At 36.6% G+C, this 24,192-nt stretch overlaps 2 protein-coding genes across 5 annotated transcripts in view; one reads left to right on the top strand and one right to left on the bottom strand.

Moving 5' to 3' along the window:
• The window catches only part of scat (VPS54 subunit of GARP complex scat), a 42,307-nt gene extending 21,465 nt beyond the window's left edge, over positions 1–20,842 (bottom strand). The window contains exons 1-2 of one of the 4 annotated variants that reach the window (XM_076199877.1): positions 8,216–8,580; positions 7,975–8,084 (exon numbers count right to left, since the gene is read on the bottom strand). The gene's annotated coding sequence lies outside the window, so the exon portion shown is untranslated. Of the gene's footprint in view, positions 1–7,966; positions 8,085–8,215; positions 8,581–8,606; positions 8,734–20,694 lie in introns of those variants that run through there. The other 3 variants (XM_076199876.1, XM_076199879.1, XM_076199878.1) reach the window with 3 other exon arrangements.
• LOC143034033 (dynein regulatory complex protein 8-like) lies at positions 8,607–21,837 on the top strand. The gene is made up of 4 exons (XM_076199890.1): positions 8,607–8,753; positions 19,318–19,441; positions 20,625–20,763; positions 21,203–21,837. The coding sequence occupies exons 1-4, from the start codon at positions 8,645–8,647 to the stop codon at positions 21,383–21,385; spliced, it is 555 nt and encodes a 184-aa protein (XP_076056005.1). The 5' UTR covers positions 8,607–8,644; the 3' UTR covers positions 21,386–21,837.
• Positions 21,838–24,192: the final 2,355 nt, after the last annotated feature.

Genomic DNA, 24,192 nt, shown 5'->3' on the forward strand with positions numbered 1-24,192 from the left:
GGCAAATGGTCGAGACGATTACAATTGAATCTAAAACCACATTCCCTCTATAATTAAAAAACACTTAAGCATAATCCTATTATGCTGTCAGAGGACACAAGGTCATGTAATGTATACCCAAATCATAGAAGAGTTCAAGAAAATCGTAGAAAATTAAGATAGGGAGAAACCATACAAAAGAATAATCATTATTTCATAAAGAATAATTACTGCATACAAATACACTATCACTACCATGCAGGGGTTTTCTTAAACTAAATAAAATCATTTAACAACTCATAACATCTCTACAAGTTGAGTCACTATTTTATATATATATATATTCATATATATATATACATACATATACATATATATATATTTATATACACATATGTACATATATATATATACATACATACATACATATACCAAGGCTTTTTCCCTCTTACCAGGGAGGTAGCCAAAAAGGACAAGGCATAAAATCATTCCCACCCATTCCATCCCCGAAAACACTCCACACCCCTCCACCCTCCCATATGAGTGGAAGGGTGGTGAGGTAAACACCAGGAACCGTTGGAGTTTTTATTTCTAACATTTCGTCCTGAAAGGACTTCCTCAGAGTCCTTTCCTCACACTCTGAGGAAGTCCTTTCAGGACAAAACATTAGAAATAAAAACTCTAACGGTTCCTGGTGTTTACCTCACCACCCTTCCACTCATTCTGTCCTACGTACTTCATATATATATATATATATATATATATATATATATATATGAATATAATAATTTATAGACAAAATCTATACAGGCCTTCTCATGTTCACATTCATTCAATACACATAAAGTATCACTCTTGTTTAACCCTTAACAGGTAAAGGTCTTTTTGACAAACGATTCAGGTAAAGCGGGGTCTGACAGACCCCAAACACAAAAAATAAAAATAAAATACTTCTACTTCATTAATTGACATAGAAATCAAAACATATGTACTTCAACTTATATTCTTCCATTTACATGCTTAAAAGTGACTATAATTGTTAGACATATATTTTAATGAAAATTACAAAAAAAATTGTGAAAAATAAGATATTGTTGACTTCAGAGGGTGCTTGACTGAAAGCATGAAACATGAAGCGGTTGGTCATCATCATTTTGTAGATACCAATGTCCCAACTATCTTTAAGGAAAAGCAGAGCTACAACGAATGAATAATAAATGTGTTTCATAAACCATGAAATCTGAAGAAAAAAAACGAGGTGATTATTTTGACTTTGACCAATTTTACGCCAAAATTATGGACTGGTTTTAATGAAATTTTCAGGGAAGGTTGATATTAGGTCCAGCAAACAATCTATAAGTTTTAAATGGTATCTAAGTTTATTATTTATAAGTTTTTATGGCTCTAAGCACTCCTACCCTGACTCAGCAAAACCCCATCCTTCGTTGACGGAAGTTTGTGGTCTCAGAGGGTTTTGAGTTTTCTTGAGAGGACATGAGTCGAGCAATTCATACATAATGCTAGTGATAATGAAGAACATATTTTATTGGATATACTGAAAGTGGAATTTGTGATACTGAAGAATCTAATTGCAGTCATCGCAGATAGGGGTTGAATGGTCCTGACACACTGGTCTTTTGCAGTGTAGGCAGTAGTTCTTGGTCTTCCTGTCAGACTTCCGGTCACACAAGGCACATCGCTTTCTCATAGAAGAGGTATCCGCTTGCTGATGGGGCATGTTCAAGCCAAAGACCGTTCTGATGGTCATCAAAGTACTTTTGTGCATCCCCTTGAAGTTCATCCTCTCCTCTGCCCATGGCCGTATCATCTCTTCTGCCAGCTCAATCAGATACTTCCAGCGTGATGAAAGTTCCGCCTGTCCATCACGTTTCCTCATTTCATTGCAGGTGATATAGGAGTTGACACCGGCGGCGTTGACCAGTCCGTACATTATGCACAAAGGCCACCGTTTGGTTTTTCGGCTGCACGTATATCGGGTACACATTTGATCAAACGCGTCAACCCCTCCTTTTGTGTTGTTATAATACAAGATGATTTCTGTCTTCCCACAGTCATCCATAACAGGTTGTTGGTGCATTGAGGAGATCAACTGCAAAATATTTTTCTTCTTCTTGTCAGGTAAATGTGACACAAGTGCCATGGTTGTGTCAAAGAGGAAAGCCGTGCACCCTTTTCTGATGACCGTCTTGTCTGTCATCAGAGCTGGTACTTGTGGCTTCTTGTCCCTCAGTGTGCCTACATATGTGAGCCCATAATTTTTCAAAAGATCTTGTACAAGGGGGGTAGAAGAGAACCAGATGCATGTGTGGGAATAGAGTGGCTGAGGTGTCCTAAAATGTGGCGAGATGTCACATCTTATGATGATATGAGAATAGTGTGAGAAGAAACATATTATCAACAGAGCAGAAAATATCAAACATTTATATATGATACAAAATATGTGATACAAATTAAATTTGAACTAAAAGAGGGGAAGGATGAAATAAATTACAGCTGTATGTGTGGGAATAGAGTGACTGAGGTGCCCTGAAATGTGGCGAGATGTCACATTTTATGATGATATGAGAATAGTGTGATCATGTTGTGAGAAGAAACATATTAACAAAACAGAAAATATTAAGCATTCATATGTGATACAAAATATGTGATACAAATTAAATTTGAACAAAAGAGGGAAGGATAAATCAATCAAATAAAATGTGGCGGAATGTCATGCTTTATGATAATATGAGTATAGTGTGACCATGATATGAAAAGAAACTCACATTACCAGAACAGAAATTAAACATTGTGATAAAAATTGATGTGATCAAAAGAAGGAAAATGGAATAAATTAAATAAATTAAATAAATAAATTAAACAAATAAATAAAATCAAACTAGGATGTATGTTTTTCTGTTGATAAAAAAGAAGAAATTATTATTTACCCATAAGTATAAATGATAAAACATTTATATGACATGAACAAACCTCAGGTAAAGTTGGGTCTGACAAACCCCATGCTACTCACACCTCAGGTAAAGTGGGGTCTGACTGACCCCACGGTACTCACACCTCAGGTAAAGTGGGGTCAGACGGGCTCAAAAGCTCTATAAAGCTTATATAGAGCAAGATTCAGGAATGACCCTATCACCCCATTAAACTACTCCACTCATCAAGAAGGTATATGGGAGTACATATCTGTATGTAATATATTAGTATATTAAGATTAAAAAACAAAAAAGTATGGGGTCTGTCTGACCCCACTTTACCTGTTAAGGGTTAAAGGTTAACTAAACCTACTAACTGAGAAGTCCTATGTTCAAAACACCGGAAAAGCTTCCTTTCAGTGCAATATAATCATCTGTTGGTAACTAGAATAAATACTGAAGTTGTTAAACCCAAGTAACTGAGATTGGTTCAAGAAATATTTGACTCTCTCTACAGATGGATGGAGTTTCCCTCAGTTCGATAAATTTGTTTGGTAACAGCAAGAATAAATACTCGTCATCAAAACCCATCAATAACCCCACCCTCCAGATCTCGTTTTAAAAAGTTTTACTATATTTCCTCTACCTTGTCACATAAGGAAATCTGACAACTAGTGGCTGCTCTCCCTCCTATTACTATAAGCTGGTGACAAAGAAAGAAAGAAAGAAAGAAAGAAAAAAAAAACTAAAACTAATATAAAACAGAAAATTAGTCTAACATTTCTTCTCTGTGAGATCTAAGGGACGGGTGTCAAAAACCAACACTTTCAAATAGCAACACCAACATGATGGAAGGGGGACAGGCATAGGCACAGTGGCCCTAGAGAGGAACAGCCTTCCCACCCAAAGCACAGTGCAGCTCACAATCCACCACCTCCACTTCGAGCAGTGGATCTTAACCTGGGGTGCCTGCACCCCCAAGTGGTACAAAACCTTAATCCTGTGGGTACGAGACATGATAGCCAGTGAAATGGTACTGTATATTTACCATGAAAAAGCATAATGTGCATTCACTGTATCCTACTAACATTTACAATTTCAAATAAAAAAGTACCTTTGTTCTCGGCAAGGTTTGTATCACTAATCCTTTTCATGTTTGCATTGTATTTATATTGGATAGGGGTACGAGAAAACTTTCTGAGATAATCAAGGGGTACGGACACTGAAAATGGTTAAGAACCGCTGACTTAGAGGTACTGCCTCTGGAGGCCAGTGTCTAGTCTTCAGAATAGTCCCAATGCTCACTCACTCTTCACAACACTTCAGTTTCCTTCTATACATTTTTTTCTCTCTCTGAAGGAGAGCAGCTTACTACCACCTGTCCCCCTTCATTATCTACATGCCAGTAACAGAGAAAAATGCCCAGGCCTTGACACATCCTCAAATGTATCCCATTAAAGCGGCCCATACACAATCAATTATATTGCGCAATTTCATTGTCAATATTCTGAATTGACAATGAAATTGCGCAATATAATTGATTGTGTATGGGCCGCTTAATAGACACGCATATCTTTCCTATGCAACAAGTACAAATTTTGGGTTCACCAGCACTAAATACTATACAACAAGCTGGATCTGCTCGTTGCATACATCCAAACCCTCAGCCAAAAACTTACAACAAAAAATACCTTACATATACATGCTACAAAAAACATCAAAAACATCACAAAAAAGTATGCATAGCTGTAGAAATTCTTTCACAAATGCTCCATACATACAGTATACCTCGAATACAAGTAACAAAACTCACTACAGATCACATCACAATCACACATAACAAAAAAGTGCAGAGGTGGACTCAATATCAATACACACTCTTCATAACTAAACTAAATGATCACTAATAGATACTACAGTAAAAAATAATCACTTAGAAAAAAAAAAAAAAAATCAACACCTACATTTCTCCAACCATATCAACAATCAACACACGAAGGATACACATCCCTACTCCAACCACCCAATGAATTAACAAACCACAAAGGCAGGGATCTAAATGCACGCAACCCCTTTGGTTCACCACTTGGCCAAAGGACCAAAGAAAGTCCTGAACCAACTTAAACATACTACATTCCATTGTAGCCATACAGGGTTAATAAAACCCTAATGTATAATCAATAACTATTGAGAATTAAATGATACAAGGGTCTTGCATTAACTCTATCCAGAAGCTACACAGAGGACTGACTGCTGTGCATTATTCAATGGGTTGTGCTCATATGATATGGTGTGAGGAATTTTAGGGCTCTTGGTAGAACTGTGTCAATTATTCTTGTGCATTACTCCATGTAAATGTTCTATTGAGATTGGTTTAGTACAGCCAGATAGTATTCTCAATGCTCCATTCTCTGTTATTCATTGAGTGTCTTTGTTTTCTTAATTGTTGGATACCAAATTTCTAGATGACATCACATTATTACAGTCTAGTAAGAGAGGTTGGCCATTCACTCTGACTGCTAGGCATTTCTCCGATTCTTGGTAGTTTGGTGTACAGTACTACCTCTCATTAACGGACTAAAAGGGGGGTAACGGTGTCCGTTGATTTGGAGTGGTTTTTGGGTGGCATAGTGATTGCACAGCACTAAACAACAGCACCAAAAACACAGCTAATTAACATCCGTTAATGAGAGGTAGTACTGTATGTCTATTTACCTAACTATAGTATACAGGATACAGGAGAGAACCAACAACTATGGGGTCCCATCTCCTACTCTCATCATACTTAGCTTCAAATTCATGTATAGTTCCAACTCAGTTTACAGTATATCCTTAATTTCCAATTATCATATTCTGATTTGAAGTCATGTACTGTTCCAACTTGAGCCATATAACCTTCTAAGTTACAGATTGTTCTCTCATTAACAGACATTAATTAGCTGGGTTTGCGGTGTTTTCGGTGGTGTTGTTTAGGGCTGTGCAATCACTATGCCACCCAAAAACCACTCCAAATCAACGGATTATTCACATAAACGGACACCGTTACCCCCCTTTTAGTTCATTAATGAGAGGTAGTACTGTATTCCAAGAATCTATGCATATGTATGGAAAACTGTATGGTATTTGTGAAGTTTCATCTACCCCATTCGCAAAACAATTTGTATATTTTTTGCATCTATATTATGACAATGCCAACAACATTTCTTGCAGAAATTAATATCAAGGGATGGTATAAAAATATTTTTTGCAACCTTCCCTTTACCCACCATTTTGTCTCACCCACTTGCACAGCAATTAGTATATTTTTTGCATCTACACTACACAACTCCAACAACTTTTCTTACTTATGTTTTCCCCACAAATTAATATTAAGGGCTGCTGAAAAAATAATTCCCGCAACCTTCCTGCTACCTGCCACCAAAGCAGTGTGCAAGATATACATCTGTCCATGCATGCATTCTTATTTTAGATTAGGTAGGTTAGGATAAGCCAGGACAGGTTTGGAATAATTAGAAAAACATGACAAAAAATAGTCAGTGACGCTCTCAACAAAAATAGCACTTTGATGCCAGGTAGTGGGGAGGTTGCAGGAACTATATTTCCACCATCCCTTAATCTTAAATTCTGCAGGAAATGTATAAAAAAAAAAAAAAAAAAAAAAAAATGCTGTAATATAGGTGCAAAGAGTATGCAAATTGCTGTGTGATTGGTTGAGACAAAACTTCACAAATTACAACTGTACTTCTTTATATCCTTTAGACATGAAGTCTTTCTTAATATTCTTTCATGGCCTCTTAAAAACCCTCCTATCTCTAATCAAGATATCTCTTCTGCCAGCATGGTCTATCCCCTACTGCGACCTGCATGCGTTAATCATATCACCTCTTTCTCTTTGATCTTTCAGTGTTGACAAACCCAATGCTTTAGCATTTAGAGAGGGGTCCAGTACAAGGGGAAATAGTTTGAAAATATTTAAGCCAAGGGCACGGTTGGACCTGAGAAAGTACTCCTTTAACAATAGTCATTACTAATTGAAATGAGCTGCCAGTGGGTGGTAAATGCAGACTCAGTCAAAAAGTTTGAGGCAAGGCTAGACAAATTCTGGGAGGAGCAAGAGCAAATATTTACCTATAGAGCACAAATTAACACTGCACGCAGCCAACACCATACTAGAAATCAGGTTGCCACACTAGAGTCACAGGCCACATAAGGCCTCTTCCAGTAAACTTCAACTGTAATCAACTGTATTTCTTCACATAGTTTATCTGCCAGGCTGGGATCCAATTTGATTGCTGCCCTTTGTATTATTTCGATCTTATTTATCTTTCACTCTGCGTAGGGACCATACCACTGACTCATATTCCAGTCTTGGACAGATCAGGGTTCCTACAATTTCTTTCATCACCTCTTCATCCTTAGTGTGAAAAGCGAATTTAATCTTCTGCAGCAGTCTACATGTCTCACCTAAAATACTGCTGATTATGTCTGCCAGGTGATAGGTTGTCTTTTATCAACACTTCCAAATCTTTCTCCCCTTTTGATATTGCAATGGATTTTCTTCACAAAAAATATTCTAAAAAATGGAATTTTACAGCTATTACTCATTTTCAGTACTTTGCATTTTTTATATATTTTTTGTGTAAACACACATAAGTGTGCACACACACATATATGTGTATATATATACATATATAATATATATATATATATATATATATATATATATATATATATACATACACACATATATAACTGAAAAATATCTTCCCCGTTACTGCTTAATTATTTAATTAAGAGTAAAGACCTTTGTGCAATTCGTATTCTAACATTTCTGGTTCCATGGTGGCATATGATTTTGACTTACTTGTACCAAAATACATTAGTAATACTTCACATGATCAAAGAAGGTCATCAAATTGTTAAAGTGCAAAGAAAGCAAATCATCTCGACATAATCAAAAGTAAATATTTACCGTGGCAAAGATCTTAAAATATGTCAAAACTTTTACCGTTACCAAAATAAATCTAATAAAATTTCAGTGTATGTGAAACACTTACCTCCTTACCAATATTCTAACAAGTAGCCAATGAAAAACTTCCGCTGTTAATCATTTTCTGGTATATATTTTGACGGATCGCAGCTGTTTTGTTGCAGACGTAAACACCCAGAATGCCACTTGTAAACATTGAAAAGAATGTAGTTGTGCGCACTACCATGATATACATATAATTATGTGTTCATGAACTTTACATTATTCAGTTATCGTATGCACTTTTTGCAAGAATGATATTATCATGAGTACTTACAATGTATAAACAGAAAGGAGGAGAACATCTACATTATGATACTTGTAAGGGACCTCACGACAATCGACATTTCATATCTAATCAGACTGACCCGTACCGGTTTCAGTTTTGAATAAAATGTTCACATATAGGTTTGCTTTTCCAGAATTATATTGTTAATTAAGGATTATAATAGTAAAGTTACGTAAAACACTTATGTCACTATTGTTCTAATTATAGTTCTTATTCATTCTTATCCATTTATCACTACGAATTTTACTGAAATGTCGACCTTTCTTGGACGTCAATGAGCGAAGAAATATATGTACACATGGATATATGTATATAAATATACCACACAGCTGCCTATCGCCATGACAACGACGTAAACAAAGTTGGTTAAAGACCTCACCAAGCAACAGATGCAGCTCGACTATCAATAACTTCCTCATGGCGCATTCGTTGGACAAGAAGTTGACGGAAACTTTTACATTGTTCCAAGACAAGGAGAAGAATGTGGTGTCTGTCAAGGACATCCCAGCTATCATTCGAGCGCTAGGTAAGATAAAAAAAAAAATACTATCGACTTGGGTGTCGCTGAATTGACGAAAGGCGATCAGCCAGTGTATTTTCTTCTCGATCAATTAAACAATAGACACAGAAAGGACAGATGTCGACAGTATTTTTGTGAAGAAGAAAACGAATTCATTTAAGTGATCGGGAAGAAGGTATGAAAGAATCATTCTTGATATTTCTCACAATCTATTCTTCCTTCTACTCGTAATTTTTCTCTTACATTTTTCGTTCATTTCATTCTCTCTTTAAAAGCACATTATATGGCTACATCTTTGGCAATTTGAAACGTACATATTTTTCACAGTACAAGGTCTTGTCTTACATACAATACCTGAATGAGAAGACCTATTGGTCTATATCGATACAGGAAACAGAGTAATAAACGGTAAATGTATGGGTAAAAAATCAATAATAAAAAGATTTAACTGAAAAGGTATTTCATCTTTACGGTTATATACAACTACGTAGATGATTGAATACATAAGTACATAAATAAACAAATATATGAATATAAATATATATATATATATATATATTATATATATATATATATATATATATATATGTATATATATATATCCTGCCCTCTAACTATATATATATATATATATATATATATATATATATATATATATATACATATATATATATATAAATACATATATATATATACATATATATACATGTATATATATATATATATATATATACATATATATATGTATATATAATTTGGTGAATAAATAATTGAAAATGGCTTGACCTCAAGGGTGTCTACTGAACGTGAAAACACTTTCCATTTTGTTATCGTTTCATTAATATCCATTTGGAGAAGTCAGTTATACGATGGTAAATCAAACTATTTTTTCTTTAGTTTTTAATTTTCTAATGCTTTGAGAAAAGGATATTTTTCTCAAAGGAAATTTTAAGTTATATATATTCTAACATCATTGTACGATTTTGTAATAAATTCAAAGGAAAATATATAGGACGTTCTTTTTTAGATAAAACACATTAAGACATGACGTCACCTTATATGTCACGTCACACATGATTTCACATGTTACACGACGTGTTATATGGTTTTGATATAGTAACTCATTGATTTGTTTATTTTAATTCTATTCGGCTGCATTACTTTATTTCTTATGAAGTATAAACAATAAAATATTCTGGAAAATTAAATCAATTAGTATTGACATAGTCCAATTCATTTCGCTAATCATTCTGGCAAAAAAACTTCCTAATATTATCTTGCAGTCATCATTTTTCATTACTTATTTGTCTGCAGGTATTTAGACTTAAGTATACATTTATATGCATGGATACATGCAACATTCTCTCTTTCACACACACACACACTAGTTTTCCACACATAGTGATGGATGTCTGGAACAAATTGGATGAAACAATAATATGTGCAACAAAGGATTTAAGAACAAACTAGATGCTGAGAGATACAAAGACGAGTCACTACGAGTATAGTTCCCCTTCCCGTATAATACAGCAAGGTAAATACACACACACACACACACAGGGGTATGGCCCCCACACAGAGTGAATGGTATTAACAAGATCGAGAGAATACAAAAGACAGCAACAAAACTGGTCCCCAAATTGGCAGGTAAAGGCTATGCTATGAGGGGAGACTAAAATCACTGGATCTGTCAACACCGATAGATGAAAGAGGAAGAGGAGATATCGTCAGCCTCATAAAGAAAAAACCTAAGTCATTTTTCCAATTATACAGGAAATCGAAAAAAAATATTTTTTTTCTATTTTATAAATGTACGTAATGTTCCTCCTAACGTAGTTTTAACCTACTCAGGCACTAAATAAAACAAAATCCAGATATTGACGAAAAATGACTTAGTCAATTCCTTTACAAGGGTGACGATATGAATTAAGCTCATGGGTAACAGAATATATTTCTTGATTAGAGATAAGAGGGTTAGAGGACACGAAAACAAACTTAGAAAGACATGTCTAAAAGATATGAAGATTTTTTTTAAATACGAATTAAAATACAAATATAATAATTGTAAAATAAAGATCATGCTGGAACTATACATGAATTTGATGATAAGCATGATGAATTTGCATACTATAGTTAGGTACACACTATACTATAGTTATAGCACACATAATATAGTGATAGTACACACGCACACACACTATATTTATAGTACACAGGCACACACACACACACACACAAATAGTTTAGATAAAATGAGATATAAAGACGGGACACCACGAGCATAGCTCCCCTTCCCGTAAAATATAACTAGGTAAATACACACACACACATACACTTTTAATTATATAAAACAACGCAGACAACACAAACAAATTCAATGCCGAGTATGGCCGGTGGAAGTAGAAAGACGGGTTCCCCCGAGCGTAGTTCTCAAAGCGTCCTGGAGGCCTTCTGTCTCACCCCGTCAAGGTCTCCTCCCTCCTCCCAACCACACTCGTTTTTATCTGGACGGCAGTAGACCTGGGAGCATGATGAAGAGGAAGGAAGAAGAGGAGGAGGAAGAAGAGAAGTAGCAGGAGGAAGAGGAGGAGGAAGAGGAGGAGGAGGAAAAGGAGGAGGAGGAGGAAGAGAAATGGCAGGAGGAGTAGGAGGAAAAGAAGACGAAGAAGGAGAAGAAGAAGAAGAAGGTGAAGGGGGAAGAGGAGGAGTAAGAGGAGAAGCAGAAGGAGGAAGGGGAGGAAAAGAAGCAAAAGAAAGAGGAAGAAGAGGAGGGGAGGAGGAGGAGGAGTAGGAAGAGGAACAAAAGAAGAAGGAATAGGAGGAGGAGGAGAAGGAGGAAGAGGAGGCGAAGAAGAAGACGAAGGAGGAGGAGGAGGAGGAGGCGGCGAAGAAGAAAAAGAGGAAGAAGGAGGAGGAGAAGAAAAGAAGACAGAGAAGACAGAAGAGTGGACTGGTGTCATCAGTCGAATAAGGGGTCAAGACGTCCTTATCAGAGGCTTATCGGCGATCGATCACCGTCAAGGAACAGATTACGTCTGACTGATACGGCCTGTCTCCCTCACATATCGGAGTGAGCTTGCTCTTTTAGCACCTGTTCACACTGGCGGTTTGAACCGCGCGGAAACCGCGGTGGTGCCGCGTGGAAAAAAAAACGCGGTTGTGTGTGAACGCCTCCGCTGACTTACATTGTAAGTGAACCGCCGCGGTTGAAACCGCTAGTGTGAACAGGGGTGGCTGCTCCTACGGGGCGGGGATGTTAGGTCAGTCTTCAAAATCTCTTAAATTGATTGAAATAGACATTCGTCAACCAAAATAGAATTTCTCCGAAGCGTCTTCGCAGAGAAAAATATCAGAGGAAATGATAACATCAAAAACGAGAAAACTTTCGTAATCGTATTGTCTTACGAAAACACAAAGGGGACTTAAACAATGGCCACCAAACTATCAGGACGTATATCTCAACCCTTCCGTCCAGGGTGGTCCCTTTCCTTCATGTATTGATGTCGTCAGGTGATTTTTTTTATTAATCTCGGTGACATTCGAGTAGAGCTTTCGAGTTTAAGTGAAAATGCAGCGTCACAGGGGCATTCACAAAGTCAGTAAAATAGATGAATGCATGAAAATAATTGAATAACTGAACAAGTAGGTATGTAAATAAATTAAAAATAAATAAATATAGAAACGGATGATAAATACATTGACAAATGAATTCATGGGAACAAAAAACAAGCAAACAAATAAAGTGACGGATTCGTTGCTAGCTTCGTGTCTACGTGTTCCGTCAGAATGGTTATTTAAATACAGACGTTTTATTTATAAAACTTATTTTGCGAGGAAAAGAATTGTGAGTCTTAGTCAAAACCATATAGACCAGCGACATTTTTAAAACTGCAGGCAACAACACTCATTACCGCGTACGGCTGAATAAAATCGTCTAGCGTCAGGAAGAATTAATATATATATTAGATGTTGAAGTAACTAACTGACCGTGTAATTACCGAATGGATTAAACTTTCTGCAGACGCAGCGCAATGTAGTTCAGTTCGAAGCTTTAAAATTCGTTTAGATAAACACCTAAGCAAGATGCTGTAACGGCTGCCATTTATTTTATATTGTTTGTTATTGTCTGTTTATTATTTCCTTGATTATCATCTATTATTATCTATCTGTCAATTTATTTACTATTTACCTTTTTGTTTTAATATTCAACTTTACCCATTTATTTACTTATTTACTTTTCATTTATTATTATCTATTATAACTTTATTTGTTTATTTATCATTATTATTTTTTTGCACTCGACCTAGTAATGGACCAAAATATTTCCTGTCGGCATGCTCCTTTGTAATCCTTTGTAAGTGACTGGTGGGAAGGTATTTTGATGGAATCAACGGAAAGAAATGTGGAGATGACGTCATGTCGCAGTAAAATACTAAGACCGAAAACTAAAACGCTGTTATATGTTGATGACGTCATATCTATGACGCAATGTCGCAATAAAATTCCAAGGCCGAAAATTAAATCACGGGTGTTATGTTGATGGCGTCACAATGGTGGAATAACTAACGGTGGTATTCTTAAAAAATCTTCACTTATATAAAATCCTTGGTAGGGAAAGATTTATATAAGGAAATAAAATTTTCAAGAATACCACCGTAAGAATTTTATGGTGGTATTCTTAAAAATATATATTTCCTCATATAAATCTTTCCCTTCCAAGGATTCATATAAGATTTAAATAAGGAAATATATTTTTTAATAATACAACCGTAAGACTAGAAGTAAACAAATAAATAAAAGAATAAAACGAGTTCCACAAGGCAGGACAAGCGACGGAGGCGGCTGAAGAAGGCGGTTTGTCAGCCATGTTTCCGTTACCACTGGTCCAGAGACTGCGCACGGAACTTCCGTTGCGCTTTTATGTCGTCTTGCTCTTCCGGATCTTTTCCCCCATTGATAGGGGTGACCTACACACACGGCCGGGTAGGAATGGTCTGTCCCCAGGCGAAACAAGAGGTTGAAGAACAAAGTCAAATATGCAGTCACTATAAGATGTTTTGTCATTTTTTGGTGTTTATGTCAAATACTCCATTTTGGTTGCCGTCAAGATAAACTATATGTTCAAGTTATATATATATATAATATATATATATATATATATATATATATATATATATATTATATACATATAATTTCCTTAAGAATTTCGTATATCTTTTTAGGTATTGCTTTATTGTAAGAAAACCAATGTGATGCTCCACAGCGAAATGTAATAATAATAATAATAATAATGACAATAATAGTAACAATAATAATAATAAGAAATTTGGACTGACGATCAGTCTGAAGAAGGCGAAAGTTATGGCCCAAGGACGCAGACCATCGACATCGACGGGGGCGGGCACCCTGGAAGTAGTGGAGAACCCCACGTACCCTGGGTCGATCATCTCCACCTCGCTCTCCATCGATGACATCGAGGAGGCCAACGGTAGGATCTCCAAGGCAACAGCAGTTACGGCTCGATGAAATCAACGGTTCTGGGTAAAACGTGATCTTGACAAAACAGCTTCCTAGATATGGATCAAAAGGTCTCCTGTCGGTATGCTCCGCCTTTGTAATCCTTTGATACCCAACAAAGGGGTTTAGGAACGCGTCTGGATGCACAGCCGACCCGACATTATCAACGCGAAGAGCCTACGGCGGCACGCCCACGTCAGGAGAATGTACCCAGGTCTTATTCTCAAGTCTGGGAAAATGTCAAGAAATCCGAGGAAGCCAGAAACAAAATCTTGATGGCAAAGAGGGCCAGGAGGAGGAGGGAGAAACAAGAGCGGACATTGACGTTCATCTGCGACAAGTGCAGACGTGACTGTTATTTTCAAAGGTGTAGAGATAAGAAGGTTGTTAGGAATCACATTGGACCACTATTATCTGCTGACGGTCAACTTGAATATTCAAATGAAGGAATGTGTAATATCTTAAACAATTATTTTAGCTCGGTATTCGTAAACGAAACACCTCAAAGTGAATTCCAAAGTGAAACCTGTGAAAAGTCTGGGGTAAACTTACTCACTACAGTAAATATAACAAAAGAAAAAATTAAAAGGCGAATAGAGAAACTCAAAATTAATAAAACACCAGGGCCTGACCGTTGGTATCCAAGAATCTTAAAGGAAATGTAAAAGGAGATTGTTGTTTCATTAGAAATTATTTTTAAGAAATCCATCATATCCGGAGATGTCCCAAGAGAATGGAAGCTAGCTAACGTTACTCCCATATTCAAAACAGGTGACAAAAAGAAACCAAATAACTATAGGCCTATAAGTTTGACTTCGATCGTAGGAAAAATAATGGAAACTATCATCAGAGATGCTATCGAATATCATTTAGAAAGTAACCGTTTGATAAATGATAGCCAGCATGGTTTCAGACGGAAACGTTCTTGCGTGACTAACTTACTCGAATTCTACAACACAGTTATCTCGAATTATGACAAAAGAAACAATATAGATTTAATATATCTAGACTTTGCAAAAGCTTTTGATACCGCCCCACACGAAAGACTACTTACTAAATTAGCTTTGCATGGAATAAGTGGTAGCCTATTAGGTTGGACTAGTAATTGGTTGAAAGGTCGAAAACAGAGAGTTGTTTTAAATGGAAAAACTTCTGGATGGAAAAATGTTGCAAGTGGAGTTCCTCAGGGTTCCGTTCTTGGGCCACTTGTATTCATAGTATATATAAATGATATAGACCATGGACTAAAATCTACTGTTTCCAAATTTGCTGATGATACAAAACTGTGCGGAGTGGCAAATGATCACTCAAACCAATTAGATATTCAAGAAGATTTAGATCAATTACAGCAATGGTCTGAAAAGTGGCTAATGAAATTTAACACAAGTAAATGCAAGGTAATGCACATAGGTAAAAATAACAGTAAGTACGATTACAAGTTATTTGGAAATTCGTTAACAAAAGTGGATAGTGAAAAAGATCTCGGCGTAATTATCAGTAACGACCTCAAATCATCCAAGCAGTGTATTTCAGCCTCTGAGAAAGCAAATAAGATTCTGGGATTGGTTGCGCGATCTTTTGATTTCAAAAGTCCATCACTCATTAACAAGCTATATAAATCGTTAGTTCGTCCACATTTGGAATATGCTGTTTCCGTATGATCACCGAATCTCATTAAAGACATTGACAGACTGGAAAAAGTACAACGGCGAGCCACAAAACTGATTCCAAATATCAAAAATAAATCATACGAAAATCGACTTAAGCACATAAATCTGTTTTCCCTAAAAAAGCGTAGACTCAGAGGTGACTTGATACAGGTCTTTAAGATTTTAAAGGGAATTGACAACATCAAAAGTGACCAAATTTTCACATTGAATGAGAATCAGACAAGAAACAATGGTCTCAAACTGTCCGGAAATAGATTCAACTTGGAAGTAGGTAGAAACAACTTTGCCAACCGTGTAGTTAATGAATGGAATAAACTTCATGGACAGGTAGTACAATGTAGTTAAGTTCAAAGATTTAAGAATCATTTAGATAAATTCCTAAGTATGATACTGTAATGATTATAATTTATGTTATATTATTTGTTTTTGTTTTGTTATAATTTGTCTGTCTGATTTTCATTTATTATTAATATGATATATGTATATGTGTGTGTATATATATATATACATATATATATATATATATATATATATATATATATATATATGTGTGTGTGTGTGTGTGTGTATATGTATGTATGTGTGTATGTGTATTTTTTTTTTTTTTTTTTTTTTTTGCATCCGACCTAGATATGGATCAAAAGGTCTCCTGTCGGCATGCTCCGCCTTTGTAATCCTTTGTATTACTCTTTGGAAGATATGCCGTCGTTTCACAACAAAGACGGAAGGCGGTCGACGACAACGACTACGACGACGACGATGAAGAATCAATAATAATGATAATAATAATAATAATAATAATATAATAATAATAATAATAATAGTAATAATAATAATAATTAGTAATAATAACAACAGTGATGATAAAACAATTGTGCCATTTGGTAAAGACATTAAATCCAGAAGTGGTGGGCTGAATTAATTCGTTGTCGTCGTTGTCGTGCCATTGCAGGCGTTAATATTTTATTTTCATGTGTGATCACGTGTATTGATACATAAATACATTCACGGGTGCATATAAAAACGCACGTACACACACACACACAAGCACAAGTACATAGCGGCTCACATACTACATATACATGTGACAGGCATACACATTCACGAACAACATGCATACACAGGCATTCACATAAGGCTTGTTGTGGTTGACGTCTTGTGCTACTGCGCTGTGGTTCCGAGTTCGCGCCCCCATCACGACGTGAATACAACATACACCAATACTGCATGCCATTACTGTGGTTGGTTGTTGTCATGATTACATGCCAAGGATCTGGGCTTCATGCACAAGCATGCACATGATACACGCGACTGAAAGCACCCAAGCATACGTCCACACCTACACAGTTGTTTGTTTGCTTGCCTGCCTACTTGCTCCATACATCAGTCTGGCAAATATGATAACGATGCACATACATGTTATTACGAGAAATCTACTCTACATAGGAACATGTTAAGTATTTCTAGTTATGATTTCTCTCTCTCTCTCTTATGCACATCCACACACAATCTAAAACCATTAACGAATTTAAAAGTATGATAAATGGAGAGAGGCGGTACCTCACGAGCATAGCCCGTTTCCTGTATTCTACAATTAAGTACACAGTAGACATCTTATGTACAAGAATATGAAATTAAATAACATATGACTAACATAAAATGTAACTTTGAAATATTAACATTTGCCGACCGGGAACTGAACGCGGGATTTTGTCATCGTCTTTCTCCCGATGTCGCTACTGACCATCAAACTGATATGTGAACTTATTAGTCGTTACTATTTAGGAATTCGATGTTGGACGAAAGTACGACCTAAAATACATTTTAATCTTCGGCACCTTTGGTGGGGATGGTATCGTATTTGTAGGTTCACATTGTAGTATGAACTAAGCTGGCCCAATTACGGACCGTTAAGCCAATGCATGTGACAATGATACAGTTGTCAAGCAGTTACATGAAACGGTCATGGTTCTTTGTCGCACTTTTGGTCCCTTGTCAGATAAGATTGATAGGTTACTTGAGAGGAGTGCTGACCACACGTGAAGAGGAGTATAACGTCCTTATCTTTGGCATTCTGGCACCTGGCAAATGATCAGGGAGATGTAGGAGAGAGCGGAGGAAGAATTTCATCAAATGACATGGCTTGCCAAACCTGGTGAATAATTGTATTGATCAAATTTAAAGGGATGGTCCTGTTATTGATTAACAAGGAAGTTGCAGTATCTGGTGTTGGTACCAATAGTGATAGCAGTCTTTTCAGAGCCAAATACGCTGATGCCCGGGACACAAGGACTATACTACAAGAAACATGTACATTTAAGTACTCCGAAGAAATCCTGGTAAGAACGTGACGTCAGCGAACAAAACCAACCGTTTTCTGTGTTTAACCTAACCACCCTGCCACCTATTTCAAAATATTGCTTTTTGGCATAGTATTTAGAAAATGTAGAGAACTTTAAGCGGTTGAAGTCGGTGCAGAGTAGGCGGCCTAAGGAAATTCATGGGTTGATGAATATGGATTACTACTAGAAACTGAAGACCCTCAAGTTGTATCAAGGTCACGCCTTGAAGAATTCGTTTCTATAACATTCGTGTACCGTAATTAATTTCTGTATTAATATCTGTCACCCCGTTGGGACATGCCTTGTGGAAATATATCTTTGTTAACAGTTTTATGTTCCTCATTTTAATATGTAAATACCTATAAATGTTAGTAGTAATATTCTGTATGGTTAGAATTGTAACACGTAAGCCAAATCATTCGCGGTGCTCCTAAATGTACATTATGCCCTTCTTGCATAAAGAATTCTATTCCGCTGCCAAGACAGCAGCCTAATTCGCCTATACCATGCATGTTTTCTAATATAGCGACGGTTAATTAAACTCAATTTTAGTTCTGGAAGATTTCTTCGTGGCAGATCGTCAGTCCCACAGGATGAGAGGCTTGCTCGATCAACGGTAAGTACCACAATGGATCATGACAATAAGATAGCTCACAGTCGAGTTGACCTTAATCTATGCCACTCCTGTTACAGGTGGACTTTTCTTATGTGGAGTCTTTCGGTAGTTCTGGTTCTTTCAAACATGCAACTGAACATCACTTAGGTGACCTATTGCACAAATATTCCAGTTAATATAGTGTCTGTAATTATATGCTGCATATGGTACACTCTCCAGGTAGTTCCAAGTTGTTGTGTTCAGTCGTTTATATTTGATGTAAAAACTATTGACTGTATTGGGGTGGAAAGTCCACTTTGTAAGGATATTTCACGAGACATATATTACGCGTCTCCTGAGGAGTCATATTATATCGTCTACTTCATTATTTTGTGTTTGTTTTATGTGCAAGGCTCTTTCTTCCATTTCGGGTTGTCCTCCTCTAGGGGTTGTCCCGTCCGAGTCGGAGATGCAGAAGGTGGTGACGGCGATGGTGGGTGACGAGTCAGCCGATACAGTCCACATCGCTGCCTTCCTGACGGTGGCGAAGAAGATTGTCGTCGACAGAAGGTGAGGTGAAGGGGGTTCCCCTTAAGAAAAAAAAAAAGTGTTGAATTTGGTCTACCCATGTCACTAGTAAAGTAGTTTCTTTCTTCTTGATAGTAAAACCCATATTTTGTGCTCTTCGTTCATTTCCCGCCTATATGGACGTATCTGGCATCTTTAAGGACTTCTTTCAGGCGGATACAAAACGATTTTATTCATCTGAGAGAACCCAGACACACCAAAGCGATGAGAGAGCCCCTTTAAATGTGATGAAGCTTCCCTCAGCAAAATATTCGTCTAGTATTAGTTAGAACATAACCTAGAAAACAAGGGTCCTCCACCTAAGGACCACACAATCCCACACTAAAATCTAGTGGTAACTAGTTAGTGGATGCAAAGCGATTTTAGCTAGTGTTGAAGAGGTGATCCTCCAATACCCTAAAGAACAGCAACTCATAAGATACAGGTCTCCTTCATTATACAACCGAGTTACATTCCTGGAAACCCAACCGTATATAGATCTGTAGTGACTAACATTATCTAAGTGCGTAACTAGTATCTGCGTAGTTATACGCATTGTTGTGCGTTGCTAAAACCAAGTACAGATCTATGCAAATTCATCAGTGTCATATGATATAATTCAATTCCACGATACAGATAATTATCACATCTGGTCATAGTTCACATGCAATCCGTAAATACCTAAAGAATACCACAAACATTTCACTCAGTGTTTTATACCCTTATCCATGTACAACACTAACTGGTGACCACACCATAGATAAATTGTATACCGAAATTAGAAACTTAAGGGAAATAAGAGGCAGTGATCACCTTAAAGCTGGAAACGACTGTCTTGCCTCATCGTAAATGTGAAACTGGTGGAATGATTAGCGACATAAGGGTAATACTATAGAGCCATCGTATAGAAAACAATCGTACAGCAATGCATCGTATAACGCAGGAGACTTGTATGGGATAGTTGACTAGTAGTAGTAGTAGTAGTAGTAGTAGTAGTAGTAGTAGTAGTAGTAGTAGTAGTAGTAGTAGTAGTAGTAGTAGTAATGATGATGATAATAATAATAGTAATGATAACAGTAATAATAGTAATGATAATTAATATAACAAAATCTATAATGGATCACAAAAAAAAAAAAAAAAAAAAAAAAAAAAGTAACTGTTGGTGCCCTGTACTCTTGTCTTCCAGGTACTTGACGAGTAACCGGAGCGAGATTTCGCGGGCCCTGGCGGTGTTGGCCAAGGAAGGGAGGACCTACCTGGCGGAGGTGCATCCCCAACCGCCCAGGGAGTACACGGGACTCTTCAGCGAGGCCAAGAAGATTGTGGTGAGTGCCAGTGACCCCAATATGGACTCCAAGGATTTGCGTTGATGCTTCACATAGGTTTAATCTCTACGACATTCTTAGTGGCGAGTCCTGAGAAGCCATTCACCTTAAGAGAAAAAGTATAAATAAATAAATAGACCAATAAATAAATTAATTAATAGATAAATAAATACACAAATAATCTTAGTGACTCTTCAAGAACGTCGCAATTTACAACGTTGTAAAACAAAATCCCGATATTCTGGAGTCATTCATGACGTCACTAAAGAGGATGATGTCATATCTTCGGGGGGGGGACGTCTACGTCTCTCCTCGGTCCGATTCCTCGTTCGTTGACCTAGCTTCTCGTTCGTTGACCTCGTTCCTCGTTCGTTGACCTCGTTTCTCTTTCGTTGACCTCGTTCCTCGTTCGTTGACCTCGCTTCTCCTTCATTTTCAGTTCCGACCTGCTGGGTCACTGGTCCGGGATGACCTGGTACGACTTCTGGTAAGCGAGGGCGAGCCCTTGACCCTGGAGGAAGCGGAGGAGTTGGTCGTCTCGGTGCCTATCAAGGACACCGACTTCGTGGACATCGAACAGTACGCGGCAGCCATGAGTCCTGAGAGCAACAAATACCTCTGAGGAGGACAAACGTTTATATGTAGTTCAGGGGGCGGTCCCTGGCCTGAAAGGGGTATCAGGGATCGGTACCCCATCTCAAAGAGCAACACATCTCTTTAGTGACACGAGGTTGTTTGTTCCCAACCAGGATAAAATGTATAAAGTATTCGACCGTGGTGAATGAGATATTTGGTGGTGGTAGGGGGGGGGGTATATACACAGGCGGAGCATGCCGACAGGAGACCTTTTGGTCCATAACTAGGTCGGATGCGAAAAAATTATAACAAATAAATAATATAATAATATAGACAATAATAAATATAATAAATAAATGCATAGTATAGTCCCCGAGTAATCTTCACTTATCCTATACTATACGCGGAAAAATAAAAAAGTAATCAACTGTCACCAATTGTTTATATTACCTTAGTTTGAATATACAAGGTCTTGTTGGTAGATTATTTAGTAGAGTATTTCAGAACGGGACGACTTTCCCTAAAATTTGAAAAATACGTGAAGAATGTCCACATTATTCTCTATCGATAACTTCTGAAGTTTATTAAACATATAATAATATCCATGTATATTTTCCCCGAAATGTTTTTCTTTTTGTTAGAAAGATAGGAATTTATTTCAGATTCGGAACAGGGGGGAATTCTTTACCTACAATTTGTTCATTTAAATTTATAATTTTTCATAGAGAGGAAACATAAAGTGTGTGTGTGTGTGTGTGATTCGCCATGGTTGGATCACGTGTTGGACTCGTGATTGACAGTTATTTCCCGCAAAAGAGAGCTCTGAGCTCGTATATGTATGTGTGTGTGTGTGTATGTATATATGTATGTGTGTGTGTGCGTGTGTACATGCTCAACCAATCACCAAAACTAGTTTGTTAAAAACTGTTTTCCTACTAGTCTACTCGTGCTGATCTTGAGTTCCGTAAGGTTGTTGGTGCTAGACCAGTCTTTTATTTGTTTACATATACATAAACACACTCGGATATTTGCTGAAGATGAACAAATATTTTCCAGTCGCTGACGATTAATAGTACTGACACAATACAATTAATCAATATCATTACTCCTACAAAATAGCTCCATCAATACTATCTCCACATTGAATTCTGTAGTAGGGTTTTTTTGTGTAATATTATTTTTTGTAAGAAATTCGTTTCACAATCTTCTTAGATAAAATAAGAAAAATAAAAAAGGATTCAAAATATTATTTCCATAAAGTCTGGGAATCACTAACCAAGTATATGGCAACACTGGTGGCTACACTCTCCGATAAGTCAAAATAAGCTAAATACTGTTTAGAATAGCAATAGACAAATGTTCAATTAAAAATAATTTTTTTTCCGAAAGCTGATGGGTTGCATTCATGGTTTTACGACAATTGCAATAAAAAATAAAGTAAAATAAAATAAAATAAAATAAAATGAAAAGCTGTCGTATCAACTCACCATAAATAAACAGACGATTCGATCGTTTCTGTTACAAAGACAGTCGATTGCACGTTTTTTTTTAAATTTAAATGTGGATTATTTTTTCATAATGCCTATAAGCAAAATATATCGAAGAAATAATTTTCCTTCAATTGTACTATTTACCTGTTTCATGTGATGGTGAATGAAAAATTAAACACTGAATCCCCTACAGAATGCGGTGGGCCTACAAAGTTAAATGTCGGAGGTCACCACGCGACGATCACTACCAAGCTACATAAGAAAGGACCGCCTGGCATTTTACAAACTAGAAGGAATGTTGGACAAGTGTTACCGAAAATAACAACAGTTAAAGCTCTACATATAGTCATCACTAAGGCGAAACAAAGAACAAAAATAAATAAATGAATGAACATATGAATATATATATATATATATATATATATATATATATATATATATCTGTATATATATATGTATCTATATATATATATATGTGTGTGTGTGTGTGTGTGAGTGTGTAGTGTGTGTGTGTTTATGTATGTATATGTAAACAAATAGAAGACAAAGGATGGCCGAGCACCAACAACAACGTTAAACGGAGCTCAAGGACATCTACACGAGTGGGCCAGAAGCGAACAAACAGACCAGTAGGTAAGCAATTTTTAACAAGCTGGACTTGGGTGATTGGTTGAGCATACACACACACACACACACACACACACACACACACACACACACACACACACACACACACGCAAGCACACTCTAAGTTTCTCTGCTCTTTGAAAAAATAATGAATAGACTTGGAGTATGACCCATATCTTCCTTATATTCTCAACATTCATCAGATAACACATATGTTAGTGTATGTATATATGTATGTATATACATATATATATATATATTATATACGTATATATATACACAAATATGAATATAAAGATGAGATATACGGGAATGAATTGGGAGCAGGTTAGAGAAAATGTAACGTTGATGAAAACATTAGGTAACATCGAAAAAAAATGACAGAAAAAGTTTGGGGCACTGAGAAGAGAATAAAGGTCAGAGAAGATTGACGAAGGATTTTGGGAACAATGATAAATTAGGTGACAATTGATAACATAAAAGAAAAGAAAATAAACGCCAACTTAATTAGGGAATAGCGTGAAGATTTGAAATGGATGAGTGATATCGAATTGTTTCGTGAGGGAGACAAAGTTGATACTTTCAAAGACTAAATGAAAATAGATAAATATAGAAATACATAAATACAAATAATAATGGTGAATGGGGGTGGAATGAGTGGGAGTGAAATTATGCCTTTTGACTTGGGCGACATTCCTTGTAACGGAAAAAAAACAAACTTACCTGCTTATTTTAT

Source organism: Oratosquilla oratoria, chromosome 16, assembly GCF_046742065.1.
Source record: "Oratosquilla oratoria isolate Oo_2021 chromosome 16, ASM4674206v1, whole genome shotgun sequence".
NCBI classification, from domain to species: domain Eukaryota; kingdom Metazoa; phylum Arthropoda; class Malacostraca; order Stomatopoda; family Squillidae; genus Oratosquilla; species Oratosquilla oratoria.